The following is an 18,118-nucleotide window of genomic DNA, read 5'->3' on the forward strand; positions in this document are numbered from 1 at the left end:
GATTTCCCATGTATTGCTCATGGTGAGTTGGATGATATGCTGCAAAACCCACCATTTGACTAAGCTTTTAGTCACCCCTCCTCGTAGAATCATAGAATGATACAGCACAGGAGGCCATTCGGTCCATCACGCCTGTGCCGGCTCTTTGAAAGAGCAATCCAATTAGTCCCACTCCCCTGCTCTTTCCACATAGCCCTGCAAATTTCCCCCCTTCAAGTATTTTTCCAATTCCCTTTTGAAAGTTATTATTGAATCTGCTTCCACCACCCTATCAGGCAGTGCATTCCAGATCACAACAACTCGTTGCGTAAATTATTGTTTCCTCATGTCGCCTCTGCTTCTTTTGCAAATTACCTTAAATCTGTGTCCTCTAGTTACTGACACTACTGCCACTGGCAACAGTTTCTCCTTATGTATTCTATCAAAACCATTCAACACTTCTTTCAAATCTCCCCTCAACCTTCTCTGCTCTAAGGAGAACAACTCCAGGTTCTCTAGTCTCTCCATGTAACTGAAGACTTTCATCCCTGGTACAATTTTAATGAATCTCCTTTGCATCCTCTGTAAGGCCTCGACAGCCTTCCTAAAGTGTGGTGCCCAGAATTGGCCACAATACTCCAGCTCGGGCCTAACCAGTGTTTTATAAGGGTTTAACATAACTCCTTGCTTTTGTACTCTATGCCTCCATTAATAAAGCCAAGCACCCCATATGCCTTTACAACAGACTTTTCAACTTGTCCTGTCACCTTCAAAGATTTGTGTACTTCCACCCCTATGTGTTTCTGTTTCTGCACCCCCTTCAAAAAATTGTACCATTTAGTTTATATTGCCTCTCCTCATTCTTCCTACCAAAATGAATCACTTCACACTTCTCTGTGTTACATCTTATCAGCCATGTGACTTCCCAGTTTGTCTATGTCCTCCTTAAGTCTGTTACTATCCTCCTTACTATTTATTACATTTCCAAATTTCACGTCATCTGCAAACTGTGAAATTATGCCCTGTACACCCAAGTCCAGGTCATTAATATACTGTATATCAAAGAGAGCAGTGGTCCCAACACCAATCCCTGGGAGACACCACTACACACTTCCCTCCAGTCTGAAAAACAACCATTCACCACTATTCTCAATCGGTCCCTTAGCCAATTTTGTACACTGCCGCTGCCCCTTTAATCCCATGGGCTTCAATTTTGCTAATAAGTCTATTATGTGGTACTTTATCAAATGCCTTTTGAAAGTCTATGTACACAACATCAATCGCACTACCCTCATCAACCCTCTCAGTTTCTTCATCAAAGAACTCAATCTGGTTAGTCAAACAAGATTTTCCTTTAACAAATCCGTACTGGCTTTCATTTATATACTTTTCCAACTGCCAATTAATTTTGTCCCTGATTATTGTCTCTAAAAGTTTCCCCACCACCTACGTGAGGCTGATTGGCCTGTGGTTGCTGGGTTTATCCCTCTCCCCTATTTTGAACAGGCGTATAATATTTGCAATCCTCCTGTCCTCTGGCACCACTCCCCATATCTGAGGAAGATTGGAAGATCGTGGCCAGAGCCTCCGCAATTTCCACCCTTACTTCTCTCAGCAACCTAGGATGCAGCCCATCCAGACCAGGTGACTTTTCTAGTTTGAGCGCTACCAACCTTTTTAGTATTTCCTCTTAATCTATTTTAGTCCTATCCAATTTCTCTACTACTTCCTCCTTTACTCTGACATTGGCAGCATCCCCTTTTTTAGTGAGGACAAATGCAAAGTACTCATTTAGTACCTCAACCATGCTCTCTGCCTCCACAAGCATATCTCCTTTTTGGACCTTAATCAGCCCCACCCATCCTTTGACTACCCTTTTACTATTTATATGTTTATAAAAGACTTTTGGGTTCCCTTTTATGTTACCCACATACACTTTCTTTGCCCCTCTTATTTCCTTTTTCAGTTCTCCCCTGCACTTTTTGTATTCAGCTTGGTTCTCTACTGAATTATGAACCTGACATTTATCATAAGCCTCTTTTTTCTGTTTCATTTTAATCTCTATATCTTTAGTCATCCGGGGAGCTCTAGCTTTGGATGCCCTTCCATTCCCCCTCGTGAGAATGTGTCTAGTCGGTACCCGAACTATCTCCTCTATGAAGGCCTCCCATTGCTCATTTACTGTTTTACCTGCCAATCTTTGATTCCAATCCACCTGGGCAAGATCCCTTATCAACTCACTGAAATTATTCCATCTCCAGTGGAGTATTTTCACATTTGATTTTTCCATAACTACTCTAAACCTAATGATATTATGATCACTGTTTCTCAAATGCTCCCCCACTGAATCATGCCCCACTTCATTCCCCAGAACTAGATCCAGCACTGCTTCCTTCCCCGTTGGACTAGAAACTTACTGATCAAGAAAGTTCTCTTGTACACATTTTAAGAATTCTTCCCCCTCTTTGCCCTTTATACCATTATTTTCCCAGTCTATATTAGGATAATTGAATCCCCAGTATCACTACTCTAAAGTTCTTGCATCTTTCTGCAGTTTGCCTGCAAATTTTCTCCTCTATCTCCTTCCCATTATTTGGTGGCCTGTAGTATACATCCAGTAGCATAATAGCTCCTCTATTGTTCCTTAATTCTAACCAAATAGATTCTGTCTTTGACCCCTCAACTACATCATCCCTTTCCAGTGCTGTACCACTATCTTGCCACACCCGCTCCTTTTGTCCTTCCTTATCTTTCCTGAATACATTGTAGCCAGGAATATTAAGTGCCCATTCCTCCCCTTGTTTGAGCCAGGTCTCCGTTATTGCCGTTATATTACATAGAATGTACAGCACAGGAACAGGCCATTCAGCCCAACAGGTCCATGCAGGTGTCTATGCTCCACTCGCGCCTCCTCCTACCCTTCTTCATCTAACCACATCAACATATCCTTCTATTCCTTTCTCCCATATGTGTTTATCTAACTTCCCCTTAAATGTATCTCTGCTAGCCGCCTCAACTACTCCTTGTGGTCGCGGGTTCCACATTCTAACCACTCCCTGGGTAAAGAAGTTTTTCCGGAATTCCCTATTGGATTTATTAGTAACTATCTTACATTTATGGCCCCTAGCTCTGGTCGCCCCCACAAGTGGAAACATCTTTTCTATGTCTACCCAATCAAGCCCTTTCATAATCTTAAAAACCTCTATCAGGTCACCCCTCAGTCTTCTCGTTTCTCGAGAAAAGAGCCCCAGCCTGTTTAATCTTTCCTGATACCAGAACTGAGATGTTATGCCGAGTGCGAAAAATATTTACCTTCTCCAGTGCCTCTATATCCTTTTTATAATATGGAGACCAGAACTGTTCACAGTACTCCAAGTGTGGTTTAACCAAAGTTCTATACAAGTTTAAGATAACTTCTCTGCTTTTGAATTCTATTCCTCTAGAAATGAACTTGTGCTTTGTTTGCTTTTTTAAAATGGCTTACTTGGCTACTTTTAGTGATTTGTGTATCTGTCCCCTCAGATCCCTCTGCTCCTCTACCCCATTTAGACTCGTATTTTCCAAGGAGTATGAGACTTATTTATTATTCCTACCAAAATGCACCAACTCACACTCATCCATATTGAAATTCATTTGCCAATTACACACCCATTCTGCAAGTTTATTAATGTCTTCCTGCATTTTGTCACAGTCCTCCTCAGTATTAACTACACCCCCCAATTTGGTGTCGTCTACAAATTTTGAAATTGTACTTCTGATTCCAGAGTCCAAATCATAATCCCATGTGGCTACTTGTGCCTACCACTCACCAACCTTATTTACCACAGTCCGTGCATTTACACACGTGGACTCCAAACCCTTCTTAGTCTGCCTCGCATTCTCCCTCTGTCTGATCCCTATTTATTCGAATGCTCTTTGCCTCTGTGCACCTTGTACCTCCTCTCTCATGCTCCATCCTGATGCCCTTCCCCCTGCAAATTACTTTAAACCCTCCCCCACAGCACTAGTGTACCTCCCTCCGATAACATTGGTCCCAGCCCTGTTGAGGAGCAACCCATCTATCTTGTACAGGTTCCTCCCGCCCCAGGAATCTGAAGCCCTCCCTCCTGCACCATTTCTCCAGCCACAAGTTAACCTGTCTTATCTGCTCCTATACCGCACTAGCACGTGGCACTTGGAGTAATCTAGAGATTACTATCTTCTTTGGCTCGGCATCCATTTCAGTCTGATTATGCCTGTGTGAAGCACCTTGGGATTATTTTCTACTTTATAAGAACTATATAAATGCAAGTTGCTGCTGTACAAGAGGAGCGTTCTATCATGTAATGCACAATTATTCTGCTGCTGTATGTCCCTTTAAGGCCGCAAAGTTGAATTGTTGTTGAGTCAATACAGTCTTTAGCTCAGCATTTAATTGCTGTTTGAAGAAAACGTGGATTGCAACATGCATTAAGTTTCAGGCCCCAGGTCACAAGCGCCCAGTGTTAAGTGAATGACTTTCTTGCCTTTTAAGAATATTGTATCTGCAATAAATATTGATGCCCAGCGGGTGCTGGACAAAATGCGTGCTCAAAGAAACATTGTAAAATACCTACACTAGCAGATCTTCTGTGGCATTGCTCATTGTAAGATGTCAAGGTGCGCTGTTCATTGAGGACAGGAGTGCTATACCATATGGTGTGCAATGTATTATTCTGCTTAGATTAAATTCTATCCCTTCAAAGCCACAAAGTCTAATTGTCGCTAAGTGAACCGAGGCTCAGAAAAAAGCCCCGAATTTAATTGTTGTTTGATCAAGGAATTTTGCAGTTCGGAATGTGCTCATCAGCTTCAGGCTGAGAGTCAAAAGCACCCAGTATTTCAAGATTGTTTTTGCATCTGTAACAAAATCTGAAGTGTGACATCTGGGCCCTGATATTACCAGGGAGGTGGGTTGGCAGCAGCGGGGGGGGGGGGTTGACTGGGTGCGTGGCTTCCGGGTTTCCCGTTGGAAACCTGCGCAGTGGGCGGACAGCGCACCTGCATCACAGGCTGTCAGATGTGACAGATTTGGCAGATGCAATACAATATTGGAAAATGTGAGGTTATGCACTTTGGCAGGAAAAATCAGAGAGCAAGTTATTATCTTAATGGCGAGAGACTGGAAAGTACTGCAGTACAAAGGGATCTGGGGGTCCTAGTGCAAGAAAATCAAAAAGTTAGTATGCAGGTGCAGCAGGTGATCAAGAAGGCCAACGGAATGTTGGCTTTTATTGCTAGGGGGATAGAATATAAAAACAGGGAGGTATTGCTGCAGTTATATAAGGTATTGGTGAGACTGCACCTGGAATACTGCATACAGTTTTGGTCTCCATACTTAAGAAAAGACAAACTTGCTCTCGAGGCAGTACAAAGAAGGTTCACTCGGTTAATCCCAGGGATGAGGGGGCGGACATATGAGGAGAGGTTGAGTAGATTGGGACTCTACTCATTGGAGTTCAGAAGAATGAGAGCCGATCTTATTGAAACATATAAGATTGTGAAGGGGCTTGATCGGGTGGATGCGGTAAGGATGTTCCCAAGGATGGGTGAAACTAGAACTAGGGGGCATAATCTTAGAATAAGGGGCTGCTCTTTCAAAGCTGAGATGAGGAGAAACTTCTTCACTCAGAGGGTAGTAGGTCTGTGGAATTTGTTGCCCCAGGAAGCTGTGGAAGCTACATCATTGAATAAATTTAAAACAGAAATAGAAAGTTTCCTAGAAGTAAAGGGAATTAGGGGTTACGGGGAGCGGGCAGGAAATTGGACTTGAATTTAGATTTGAGGTTAGGATCAGATCAGCCATGATCTTATTGAATGGCGGAGCAGGCTCGAGGGGCCGATTGGCCTACTCCTGCTCCTATTTCTTATGTTCTTATGTCAGCTGGAGGAGCCCTATTTAAAGGGGCAGTCTTCCAGTGCTGCTCCTGCAGCAAACAGCCAAAATTACAGCATGGAGCAGCCCAGGGGAAAGGCTACTCCCAGGACTGGAGGAAGTGGCCTGCCTCTGCCACCAAGAAGGCCTGGCTCGGGGTGGCAGAGGAGGTCAGCAGCATCTGCAACATATCCAGCTCCTGGATCCAGTGCAGGAGGCGCTTCAATGACCTAACTAGGTCAGCCAAAGCGAGTACACTTACTCATTCTCCTACACTCCGTCTTCCACATCACTGCCCCCACCCCACAACTCCTTCTGCACTGCCAACACTACTCTATCACGTCACTCCTCACACCCACTCAAACCCCATCCTCAATTCACCTGCACTTACTCACCTCCCCAGTACTCGTCCCATCACTACCACTCAACCCAATCCTCATACAATCTCATGGCTCTGTCTCATACTCACCCTCTGATGCATCTCTTTCACGGTCACCCTCATCCAACCTGCCACTACCTCTGCTGCAGCCACAGGGGGTGCATCACGTATGAGTAGTAGGAAGCGTAAGGAAAGGTTTCGTGAGCACAAAGGAGATGCACAAGACTGTTTGTCATGTTTTTTATTTATATTTGATTTTGGTTCAACTCACATTAAATATTATATTGTCACCACTACTGCCACATCTTGGCCATTCTTGACTGGCTTATGCAATAAGTCCCTTTCATGAGGTTCTCCATGAACACCCACACTTGATGCCACCCATTGGGTCACCCTATAGTGGGTGTATGTGTATTTGCACGACTATTTTGTGCAGGTGCCTGTGGCGCAGCATTGTGTTGTGGAGCTCCACGTGGCGGAGGTGGACGGCGTGCCTGGCGAGGCTGGTGATGTTGTTTGTCCTCGGATGAAGTGATGAATTTGAGGGGGTCCGCAAAGTAGGTAAGTGCGTTTGCACAGCAGAATTTAGGGTATAAATTAATAATTTTGAGTGGAAAGACAAAGGTGTTGCAGCCAAAACTTTGTCTGAAGTGACAGAGTGCTCTGCTGCAATAAATGAGGTTTTCCCCCCAACTGTCAAAAAATCCTTTGCATCTCCCACTGGATGCTGGCTGAAACACGTCTGCTTAAACAGGGAGTGTTTCCCACAGCACGGGAAACACACTGAGGATCCATGAAAATTGAACCCCTGCCAAAATCTCCTGTCAATGAGGTCTGTCAAGGACCTCAACGAGGTAAGTAAGTATTTAAATTGTCATCCCGCCGGCTTTAATTGCCAGTGGGAGTCCCGCATGCGGGAGCTGTGCGTGCACCCGAACGCGTCACTGGGAAACCCGGAAGTGGGCGGGTTGGAGCCGGGATCCGGACCTGCTCCGAGATTCCCCGATTTTACGAGCACCCCCCACCCCGCCCCCAATGCGCCCGCTCGGCCATCCTAAAATCGACCCCCTGGTGTTGCTTCTGGTGAGTCAGATATGCAATGTTTCAGGACAGAAATATTACGCCTCAGAATTTCCTTGGAGCTGCTCCCGCTCCGTCGTCGTAACTTCGCCGGAAGTCAGGCAGAAACCCGGTTTACGCATATAAAAATGCTGGAAATTCCAGGCCCGCAGCAGATAATGTGCAATATATTATTCTGATATGTCCCTTTAAAGCCATAAAGTTTAATTACTTTTAAATAAACAGTGGATTAGGCCAATGTAATCGCCCCTTTAAGGCTGCCGGTTAGAACCCTGCTTTGCCTTTACTACAGACATTCTGGCTCCTGTGTTAATAAGGTATTTTCTGTTCCTGTGGAGTGTGCTGCAAATGATTGGCTTTCTATCTATTTTTGAATACCCTTTTGGAGTGAGATAAAAAAATTGCATGCATGACTCCTGAAGTATGAATGGGCAGAGATAAATGCTAGATGTACCATTTTCACCATATTACTAGTGGATCATAGTTAATTGAATGATTTCCTGGTGCACAAGGACCATGTTATACTATGTCATGCAGAATGTATTATTATGCTGCTAAAAAGTGAAGCTGTTATGGCCACAAACTAATTGCTGTTAGGTAAACGCTGGGTGAGGTCAGAGTTCAATTGCTCTTCAGACCGCAGGATAAATGCTGGCTTTTAAAAAAAAAAGTGAGATTGTTATGGTCACTCAGAGGTTAGACATTGAGAACATAAGAAATAGGAGCAGGAGTAGGCCATACAGCCCCGAGCCTGCTCTGCCATTCAATATGATCATGGCTGATCTTCGACCTCAAATCTACTTTCCCGCCCAATCCCCATATCTCTTGATTCCCTTAGAGTCCAAAAATCTATCAATCTCAGTCCTGAATATACTCAGCAACTGAGCATCCACAGCCCATTGGGGTGGAGAATTCCAAAGATTCACAATCCTCTGAGTGAAGAAATTCTTTCTCATCTCAGTCCTAAATGGCCGACCCCTTATCCTGAGACTATGTCCCCTAGTTCTAGACCCTCATGCTTGGGGAAACATCCTCTCAGCATCTACCCTGTCAAGCCCTCTTACAATCTTATATGTTGCAAACACATTCTGGCTCTTGTGTTAACTTTTGTTTCTTCATACTTTTTGTTCTAAACTATGAGACACAGAAATACGAGTTTGACACCTAGGGGTTGATATTAACCCGGGGGCACCCACCTGATGACTTCAGTGTGAGGCCCGAGCCATTTGGAGAGTTGGGCCTCGTTTACATTTAATCGGCAAGCACTGAGCCTGTGTTCACAGGTAGCTCACCAATTGGAGTGGCCAGGAAATTCAGTGGCATCTCCTCAGAGCCAAGCCAGAGGTTTTTCCTGCAAGAGGGAGGAGCAACCACCGGCGGGGTGGGAGTGGGGGGGGGAAAGAAAAGAGAAAATCACATGGACAAGCCAGCAGCACGTGTCCAGATTTTGGCTTCTCCTGGTCCCACAAAATTCTTTAAAAAACCAGAAACTTACCTGGATTTGGAGCGGTCCCTTCAACGACCACAGGTTAGGCCACTCAATACCTGGTACCAATGGGCAGAGTGTCAGGGTGCTACTTACGTTATTGGACCTCAATTTACATATTACAATTCGGGTCCTGCCAGAAACAGGAAGGTGTGTGGGCCGCAGAGGCCTTCAGCTAGACCAATACCACTGGAACAAATATCTTGACAAGTGCCTCCTCCCAGGAGAAGGGCACCACTAAAATGAAACAACACCCGATCAACTAAACATGCATAGAAGTATAGAAGCCCATGGAATCGAGGGAAAAGTACGGACTTGGTTAGGAAGTTGGCTGAGCGAAAGGTGACAGAGAGTAGGGATAATGGTAGGTACTCACATTGACAGGATGTGACTAGTGGAGTCCCGCAGGGATCTGTCTTGGGGCCTCAATTATTCACAATATTTATTAACGACTTAGATGAAGGCATAGAAAGTCTCATATCTAAGTTTTCCCATGACACAAAGATTGGTGGCATTGTAAGCAGTGTAGATGAAAACATAAAATTACAAAGTGATATTGATAGATTAGGTGAATGGGCAAAACTGTGGCAAATGGAATTCAATATAGACAAATGTGAGGTCATCCACTTTGGATCAAAAAAGGATAGAACAGGGTACTTTCTAAATGTTAAAAAGTTAAAAACAGTGGATGTCCAAAGGGACTTAGGGGTTCAGGTACATAGATCATTGAAGTGTCATGAACACGTGCAGAAAATAATCAAGGCGGCTAATGGAATGTTGGCCTTTATATCTAGAGGACTAGAGTACAAGGGGGCAGAAGTTATGCTGCAGCTATACAAAACCCTGGTTAGACCGCACCTGGAGTACTGTGAGCAGTTCTGGGCACCGCACCTTTGGAAGGACATATTGGCCTTGGAGGGAGTGCAGCGTAGGATTACTAGAATGATACCCGGACTTCAAGGGTTAAGTTACGAGGCGAAATTACACAAATTGGGGTTGTATTCTCTGGAGTTTAGAAGGTTAAGGGGTGATCTGATCGAAGTTTATAAGATATTAAGGGGAACAGATAGGGTGGATAGAGAGAAACTATTTCCGCTGGTTGGGGATTTTAGGAGTAGGGGGCACAGTCTAAAAATTAGAGTCAGACCTTTCAGGAGCGAGATTAGAAAACATTTCTACACACAAAGGGTGGTAGAAGTTTAGAACTCTCTTCCGCAAACGGCAATTGATACTAGCTCAATTGCTAAATTTAAATGTGAGATAGATAGCTTTTTGGCAACCAAAGGTATTAAGGGATATGGGCCAAAGGCAGGTATATGGAGTTAGATCAAAGATCAGCCATGATCTTATCAAATGGTGGAGCAGGCATGAGGGGCTGAATGGCCTACTCATGTTCCTATGTTCCTAATATGGCGATTTCATTCTCATTGTTTATGAGACTACCAATGTCCATCAGTCACCGAAGGGAATCGGTGGACACCACACGATCTTGCCCCAAGGTCACCCTGGTGCGCACTGGGGCTTGGAGAAGGGGCAAACAGTAGGAGCAACTCTCCCCTGTGACCAAACGTATCCTGCATGGTGGTTTCAGCCCAGGTCCAGGAGCAGGCCCAGGAGGTTCTCAGAAATGCTCGCCCCTCCGCACACCGGGTGATCAAAAATAAAGAGCACTGGCATGAAGTTAACCAAAAAAATAAGGAGATGATGTTTGGGAAAAGAGGTCAGCCTGCACAGTGCGGGAGCTTCAAGTTTTCTCCGTACTGAAATGGACAAACTCCAAATCGAGTATTGGTGAACAACCACAAGCTAAATGTTACCGCAGCAAAGGGCTTGAAACATAAAAGGAAACAATAGCAGATCTTGCCTTGAGAAAGAAGTACATCGGAACAGGTGGCGATCCTTCTGGTAGCATTACAGACTGGGGGAAGCTGTGGCTGGGAAACTACAATGTACAAGAAATCTCCACATTGTGCTGTTAAACCCACACTGTCTGAAATTGGCCCTGTTGCCCAAAGCTGTTATCAACAATTTTGACAATCTACTGGTCCGGAGTCTATCAAATAATGTCGTCTTAGGACCAGGAATAAAAGAACTTACCAGAACTCGATCCCCAATTCTCAAGTCTTTATCACCTTTCTTTACAGATCCGCTGTCAGACAGGTTTGATCCCGACTCATTCCCAGTCTTCATGGAACTGTTCAAAATGCTTTCCCTCAGAGGGATTGTGCAGTTGATGCGTTGAGTTGAGAGTGGTGGGGTGGCAGTGCCATGATGAGAGGCGGGGACTGGAAATGTTATTGACTCTCCTGAATGGGCATCACTTCCAGCACCGTCACTCGAGGGGAGGAGTGCCAGCTTCGAGGGTCTTGTGAAAATGCCTCGTAAAGCTTCGCATTCGAAGTACCGTACGCCCCCGACCGATCCATCATTCTTGCCCACAGGCTCATCGAGGACAACTCCTGCCCACTTTCCTGGAGCGAATTGTGTTTCCCCAAGGAATTGTATGATGCCAGGCTTCACGCCATTCACCCAGATACGCTCCCCAATGGCAAAATCCCCAATGCAGTCATCTCCCACCTCGGCACTTTTTGATGCCAATTTGTCACCAGACGTGGGTACCGATGCTTGCTTGTGCAAGGGGGAACCTAAAAACCAGCAGGAAAAATAAAAGAGCTAATCAGTTTTCAAGGGACAAACCCATTACCCACCATTTCATATAGGTGGTCATTAAGAATCACATGATAAATGAGTAAACAGTACAGTACTTATTAGTACAGATATTGCATAAGGAAACCACAACATGCACAAACCAACGTAGCAGTCTGGGAATGTGCTGTACCACAGACTAATAATGGATTTCATTCCCATAATGTTGCACAGTGGAAGTTCTGACCTCAGCAACAATGGGCAAGTGGGGTGAGCATTGAGGTGAGGTAAGGTGTGATGCCAAGGATATGAGGAAAAATGAGCTACTGAGGAACACAAGTGCTGAGAATCTGAGAAGGGCCGACTAAAGCGTGAAAAGATGTAAAACAGAGCACTGGGGAGAGGAAAGTTTGAGATAGAGTGCTAGGGAAGGGAAAGTCACTAGGGTGGGGCACTGGGTAGAGGATAGGCACTGGGGATCGGTGCCTGGGAGGGAGGGGCATTGTAGAGTGGCACTTCCTCCGATGATAAGGAGAGGGGGAAAATAGAACAGTGAATCTATCCAGGCCATTCTCACCCAATATTGCCAGTGGTCAGGGAAGAGATTGCCAGCAAGAAGATAATACCATCTTGAAAACAATCCTGCAAATATGTCTGGACTGCAGTGACCCTAGTCCACAAGAGGACAAAGTTGCTGGAACAAAGTAGTAGTAAATAGAGAGAGGACAACAGCAAATAAAACAATGATAGATATAAAAATATATAGAAGAGAAGCAAAAAATGATTGGGAAGCTAAGAGAGGGTATGTTAGAAATCAACATGAAAGGAAATAGCAAGAGGTCAAATAAACAAAAGTAGTCAGAGTGGGTGGACCACTTAAAGATGAAGAAGAATGAGATAATGTCAGATGCTTATTAAGGATTTTTCCTCAATGTTTAATGAGAAAGATGTGAAGATGCCGGTGATGGACTGGGGTTGACAATTGTAAACAATTTTACAACACCAAGTTATAGTCCAACAATTTTATTTTAAAATTCACAAGCTTTCGGAGGCTTCCTCCTTCCTCAGGTGAATGTCAAGAAATCCTCGAACCCTTCGCATTTATAAATCACAGAACAATACCTGGTGATTACAGATAGTCTTTTCAACTGCCCGTTAAATAATATAACGAGAAAGATGGAAGTCGAGTACCTGAGGAGGATAAATATTGGAGGTATATATTCAAAGAAAGAAAACATTTGCATTTATATACCACCTTTCACAATCACAGGATGTCCCAAAGCGCTTTACAGCCGATGAAGTACTTTTGAAGTGTAGTCACTGTCGTAATGTAGGAAACACGGCAGCCAATTTGCGCACAGCAAGGTCCCACAAACAAGATAATGACCAGATAATCAGATTTAGTGATGTTGGTTGAGGGATAAATATTGACCAGGGCACCAGGGAGAATTCCTCTGCTCTCCTTCAATATAGTGCCATAGGATCACTTATATTTACCGGATAAGGCAGATGGGGCATCGATTTAACATCTCATCCGAAAGATGTAATTTCTGACAGTACTGTACTGGAGCGTCAGCCTAGATTTTGTGTTCAAGTCTGTGGAGTGGGACTTTAACCAACAACCTTCTGACTCAGAGGGGGAGAGTGCTACTGCTGAGCCACGGCTGACACAAGATTGATTCAAAAGGAAACTAAAAATTTAAATGGAATTAAAAGTTGAAAAAAGTCCCCACGCCCAGATGGTATCCATTCCAGAATACAGGAGGAGGTTGGGAAAATGACAAGAGGCATTAACTATAATTTTCTAAAAATCTTTAGAATTGGTAATTTTGGCAGTGGATTGCTCAGTAGAAAATGTTACAACCCTATTTTTGAAAGGGGAATTATAGGGCAATTAGTCTTACCTCAATGTGAGTAAACATCTAGGAGCCAGCCAAAATGACAGATAGGAGTGTGCATCGGCTGAAAAGTAATTTTAGGTTGATTGCATGAGGTTGGCAATTGTATATATCATATTTTGGACATCACATTCAATTTCCATGTTCATCCAAAGATGGTCTTTGTGATTTAAATGTGGCATGGCATTGCACAAGGCTGCATAAATTTTGATCAGTACACCCAGACACCATGGAAACCCTGCTGCTTGGCTATTTACTGTTCCATTTTTTTAATGCATTTGGACAAGTAGATAAAGTGCCAGCGACCTCCTGGGTGTAATCGGACATCACGTGCTAAGGAATAGCAGTCTCATTATTTCTTGGTGCCTAGAAGAAACCTGCAGCATAGACATTCACGTTACCCTCCCAGCTGGAAGTAATGCAGTGACTATCAAAAGATGGGGATTCTGTGTTAGCAGCTAACATTACAAGTATGATTAAACATCTCTGCCAAAGCCAGCGGTAGAAGGCTGCAGCCTTAGTCAAGGATGGTCCCTGGGAATCGGGAAAGATCAGGGCATGTTTGGGGGCGGGGGGTAGGGGGGGTGTCGGAGGGATGGAGCATGACAATCAGGAGGGAGGGAGGCAGCTGATCGTGATTGGCAGAAGGCTTGCTTGGGGGGGGGGGGGCTAGAGGAAACACTCCACTCCTGCTTCTACTGGCTCACAAGCAGTGCTGGAAAAGCACTTCCCTGCTTCATCCGGCTGCTCCCATCTCCATTTTGCTGCCGGGTTCCCGAGCCCTCAGAAACCCGGCCACCCTGTACTGTGGGAGCCTGATTTAAATATTATGAGATGTCCCACCTCTCGCAAACAGGACACATACATGTCACACAACCACCCGCCGTAAAAATGGCGGCAGGTGAGTATGCAGCGGATTGGGATCGCATCTTGCAATTTTTAATTTTTAACCCCCCACGACTCCCACCCGCCCCATCATGGGTGGGGTTAACATCGACCCCCTAGAGTCCAGAACACTTAGAAGGTGCATGGGCTAATCAGGGACTGTCAGCATGGATTCGTAAAGGACAGGCTATGCTTGACTGATTTCCTCCTAAAATTCAATCAGAGTGTATAGATAAAGGGAATGCAGTGGATGCTGTATACATGGATTTTCATTAAGCATTTGATTTGATGCCACATAAGAGATTTGTTAAGGAGCTTGAGGCACATAGTATTAAAAGGAATTGTAGCCGCATTAAAAGGATGGCTGGTGGACAGAAAGCAGAGAGTAGGGGTAAATAGGTGTTTTTCAGGTGGCAGGATGTGGGTAGCGGTATGTCCATGGGATCTGTGCTGGAACTTCTTTTCTTGTCCATTTATATAAATATGATTTCGACATAAGCACAAGAGGAGTGATATTGAATATAAGGGAAGGCAAGTGATGTTGAATTCTACAAGACATTGGTTGTCTACAGTTGGAGTATTGCAAGCACCCCATTATAGGAAGGATATCAGAGCCACGGAAGAGATACAGGGAAGATGCACTAGAATGCTACCAGGAATGAAAGATTATATAGTTAAGACGACTCAAAAATTGGGACTTTTCTCACTGGAACAGAAGTTAAAGGGGAACCTTTGGAGTTTTCAAGATTATGAAAGGTTTGAGAGGGTAAGATTGTTTCTACTGGTTGGTGAATTAGTAACAAGAGGGCATAGACTCAGGATTAGAAGAACGTTTTTCCGTACAGGGAAAGGGCAGTGAAATGAAATTAGAATAGATAGGTCTCAGTGAACAGCTAGCTTCAGCACAGATGTAATGGTCCGAGTGGCCACCTTCTGTTCTGTAACTTCTATGATTCTACGATACTGAAATAGGAAAGGAACATCCTCTCAGTGCACAAAGGGCCTCCGACAAAAAGCACCTTACGAGGAACAGTTCAGCTCAGTTACATTACATTGAGTTCATAACACAATTCCTGTGTCAAGTATTTTCAGGTTGGTGCATGCACCAGCCTTGTCAAAGGGTCATGGTCCCTTTCTTTCCTAAGTCACTTTGATTACCGCACAACACAATAATGTGGAACAATAAGAGTAGTAATTTCTAAAATCATGAGCTTTACAAGTGGAATAACCAAGCCAGGCCAAATCCTCAATGTCCTAATACACAGTGGTTCTCATTTACCTGAAGAAGTACAATTGGCAGTTCTGCATTTGCCTGAAATTCTCTACATGGAATCTCCTTACCACAGAGAGTTCGAGGACAGCCCTCTACATTTCACCAGTAAAAGCTGATGAGAAGAATTGCTGTTTTTCACCAGACTACATAGAAGGCCCAGGGAAAGAATCCCCCCGCTCCCCCCCCGCCTCAGGTTACAGATGGGTGCAGGGAAATTCTGCTCTAGAGGAACGACATATCTAACCACAGATGTGACTCTCTGCGTCTCTTTGCCCTAGACAGGATTTGAAGCCAGGGCTCCACAGCTGATGGTTAATGACCGAGATAAATGGCTTCAAGCTTAGAGGGTTATTTATATATCACTAGACATCAATTTAAAAACATTACAGGAGTGAATTGTGCAGTAGGTTTTCTTGCAGCAGCCCTTGGCAAAATTCACCCCATCTGAAGTAACCAGGCTAAATGGAAAGTGTAAATGCTCACACAGATGCCTTGAAGATGTCAGACAGCAATTTCTCAACAGTCACTTGCAGAGCAGAGTGGGCAAAAACCAGCCCATTTTACAAAGAAAATAATTTTCCTTGCTTCACTGAATACAAAAGAACAAATGACTGGAGAAATGGGATCTGGAGGACAGGATCCCCAAATCCCTGTCATATTTTGGTTGTGTCATCTGACAATATACAATGAACCAGCATTTAATTTGTGTGCGCACAGCAGGTACAGTGGGAAGTTAGACAATCAGTTGCTACTGATGATTTGACTGTACCGACCCACTCACTGTTATAGTTCCTGATTCTGATTGCTGTGATGCTGGGAAACTGGTTACTAAAGAAGTACAGTCTTCATACAGTCTATTATAGAAAGGATATTATTAAACTAGAAAGAGTGCAGAAAAGATTTACTAGGATGCTACCGGGACTTGATGGTTTGACTTATAGGGAGAGGTTGGATAGACTGAGACTTTCTTCCCTGGAGAGTAGGAGGTTTAGGGGTGATCTTATAGAAGTCTATAAAATAATGAGGGGCATAGATAAGGTAGATAGTCTAAATCTTTTCCCAAAGGTAGGGGAGTCTATAACGAGGGGACATAGATTTAAGGTGAGAGGGGAGAGATACAAAAAGGTCCAGAGGGGCAATTTTTTCACTCAAAGGGCGGTGAGTGTCTGGAACGAGCTGCCAGAGGCAGTAGTAGAGGCGGGTACAATTTTGTCTTTTAAAACGCATTTGGACAGTTACATGGGTAAGATGGGTATAGAGGGATATGGGCCAAGTGCAGGCAATTGGGACTAGCTTAGTGGTGTAAACTGGGCGACATGGACATGTTGGGCCGAAGGGCCTGTTTCCATGTTGTAAACTTCTATGACTCTATAAGAAAGTATCAATCTTTCATTGGGGTGGAAATGGAATCTCCTTGCCACAACTGACATCAAATGTACTTCTTCACTGTCCATTTCAGTAAGTCCCCAGGAAATTTCTCAGCTCTGCCAGCATTATTTTGCTGGAAGTGTGGTGGAAGCCCCATTTTGTGTGTAAACAGGATTTCCGCCGCACTTCTGGCGAAGTCACACCAGCCGAGCGGGAGCATCTCCCAGGAATTTCCCGGCTCTTGTGTTCCAAAGCTCTGCCAAAAACTATAATGAGCATGGTGCCCTTTAAAGTCACGACATTATTCACTGGATTTGTCCAAACAGTGGAAACAAACTGGGATAAGTGGTGGATTTTAGCTAACAGTTAATGCAGAAGATCAAAACCCTTCTCCCTCCACATCTTCCATCAAAGTCTTAGTTTTTAAAAACAGCAGTGGGAATGTATTAACGAATTATCCACCTTGTCCCTCAAGAATATTTAAAATTCTTTACTGCCTCGATCTACCTCAAGGTTTCCATCTTATATTCAAAGTCAATGACATTACATCCAATGAGTTTGGGTAAATGCAGTTTTATCATCATACACAACAGTCTGTTTACAGTGTGAAAGGTGCAGACAGAATGTGATTTTATTAGCTGTCAGATTTCATATTATGATAGCTCCTGTATGTAAGACTTGGAAATCAGCTGGAAATTACGGTCAGCTATGTTACACTATGAACACTTAACATGTCCCAAATTCCCCTCTCTGCTGTTTTGACGAAAGCACTAACCAATTTAAGATAAATGGGCAGGATTCAGTGCGAGTGCATCAAGCGTTGGTATGATAACATCGCCAGACATTTCTACTTTAGCATTCTAATTTTAAAATACAAAGCATTCAAAGATGACAACACACCAATGAACACTGGTGCATTATTTATCCTGTCCAGTATATTAAAATAAAACGTAGACACAAATAGGCTGCTTTCCTTCTTTTGACGCAAAACAGTACCTCACTTTGTTTTTTAAAAAATCTTGCATTTATATCGCGTCTTTCAGGACGTCCCAAAGCACTTTACAGCCAATGAAGTACTTCTGAAGTGCAGTCACTGTTGTAATGTGGGAAATGCGGCAGCCAACGTGCCCACAGGAAGGTCCCACAAACAGCAATGAGATAAATCACCAGATAATCTTTTTTTTTTATAAAAGTGATGTTGGTTGAGGGATAAATGCTGGCCATAACACCG

The 18,118-nt window shown here is 43.9% G+C and overlaps 1 protein-coding gene across 1 annotated transcript in view; it reads right to left on the minus strand.

The window, feature by feature from the left end:
• clip2 (CAP-GLY domain containing linker protein 2) overlaps window positions 1-18,118 on the minus strand; it is a 142,199-nt gene that overhangs the window by 83,287 nt on the left and 40,794 nt on the right. Inside the window, exon 3 of the mRNA XM_068008033.1 lies at window positions 10,915-11,462. Coding sequence (XP_067864134.1) covers window positions 10,915-11,462 — 548 coding nt within the window. The remainder of the gene's footprint in view (window positions 1-10,914; window positions 11,463-18,118) is intronic.

This window comes from Heptranchias perlo, chromosome 28 (genome assembly GCF_035084215.1).
Source record: "Heptranchias perlo isolate sHepPer1 chromosome 28, sHepPer1.hap1, whole genome shotgun sequence".
NCBI lineage: Eukaryota > Metazoa > Chordata > Chondrichthyes > Hexanchiformes > Hexanchidae > Heptranchias > Heptranchias perlo.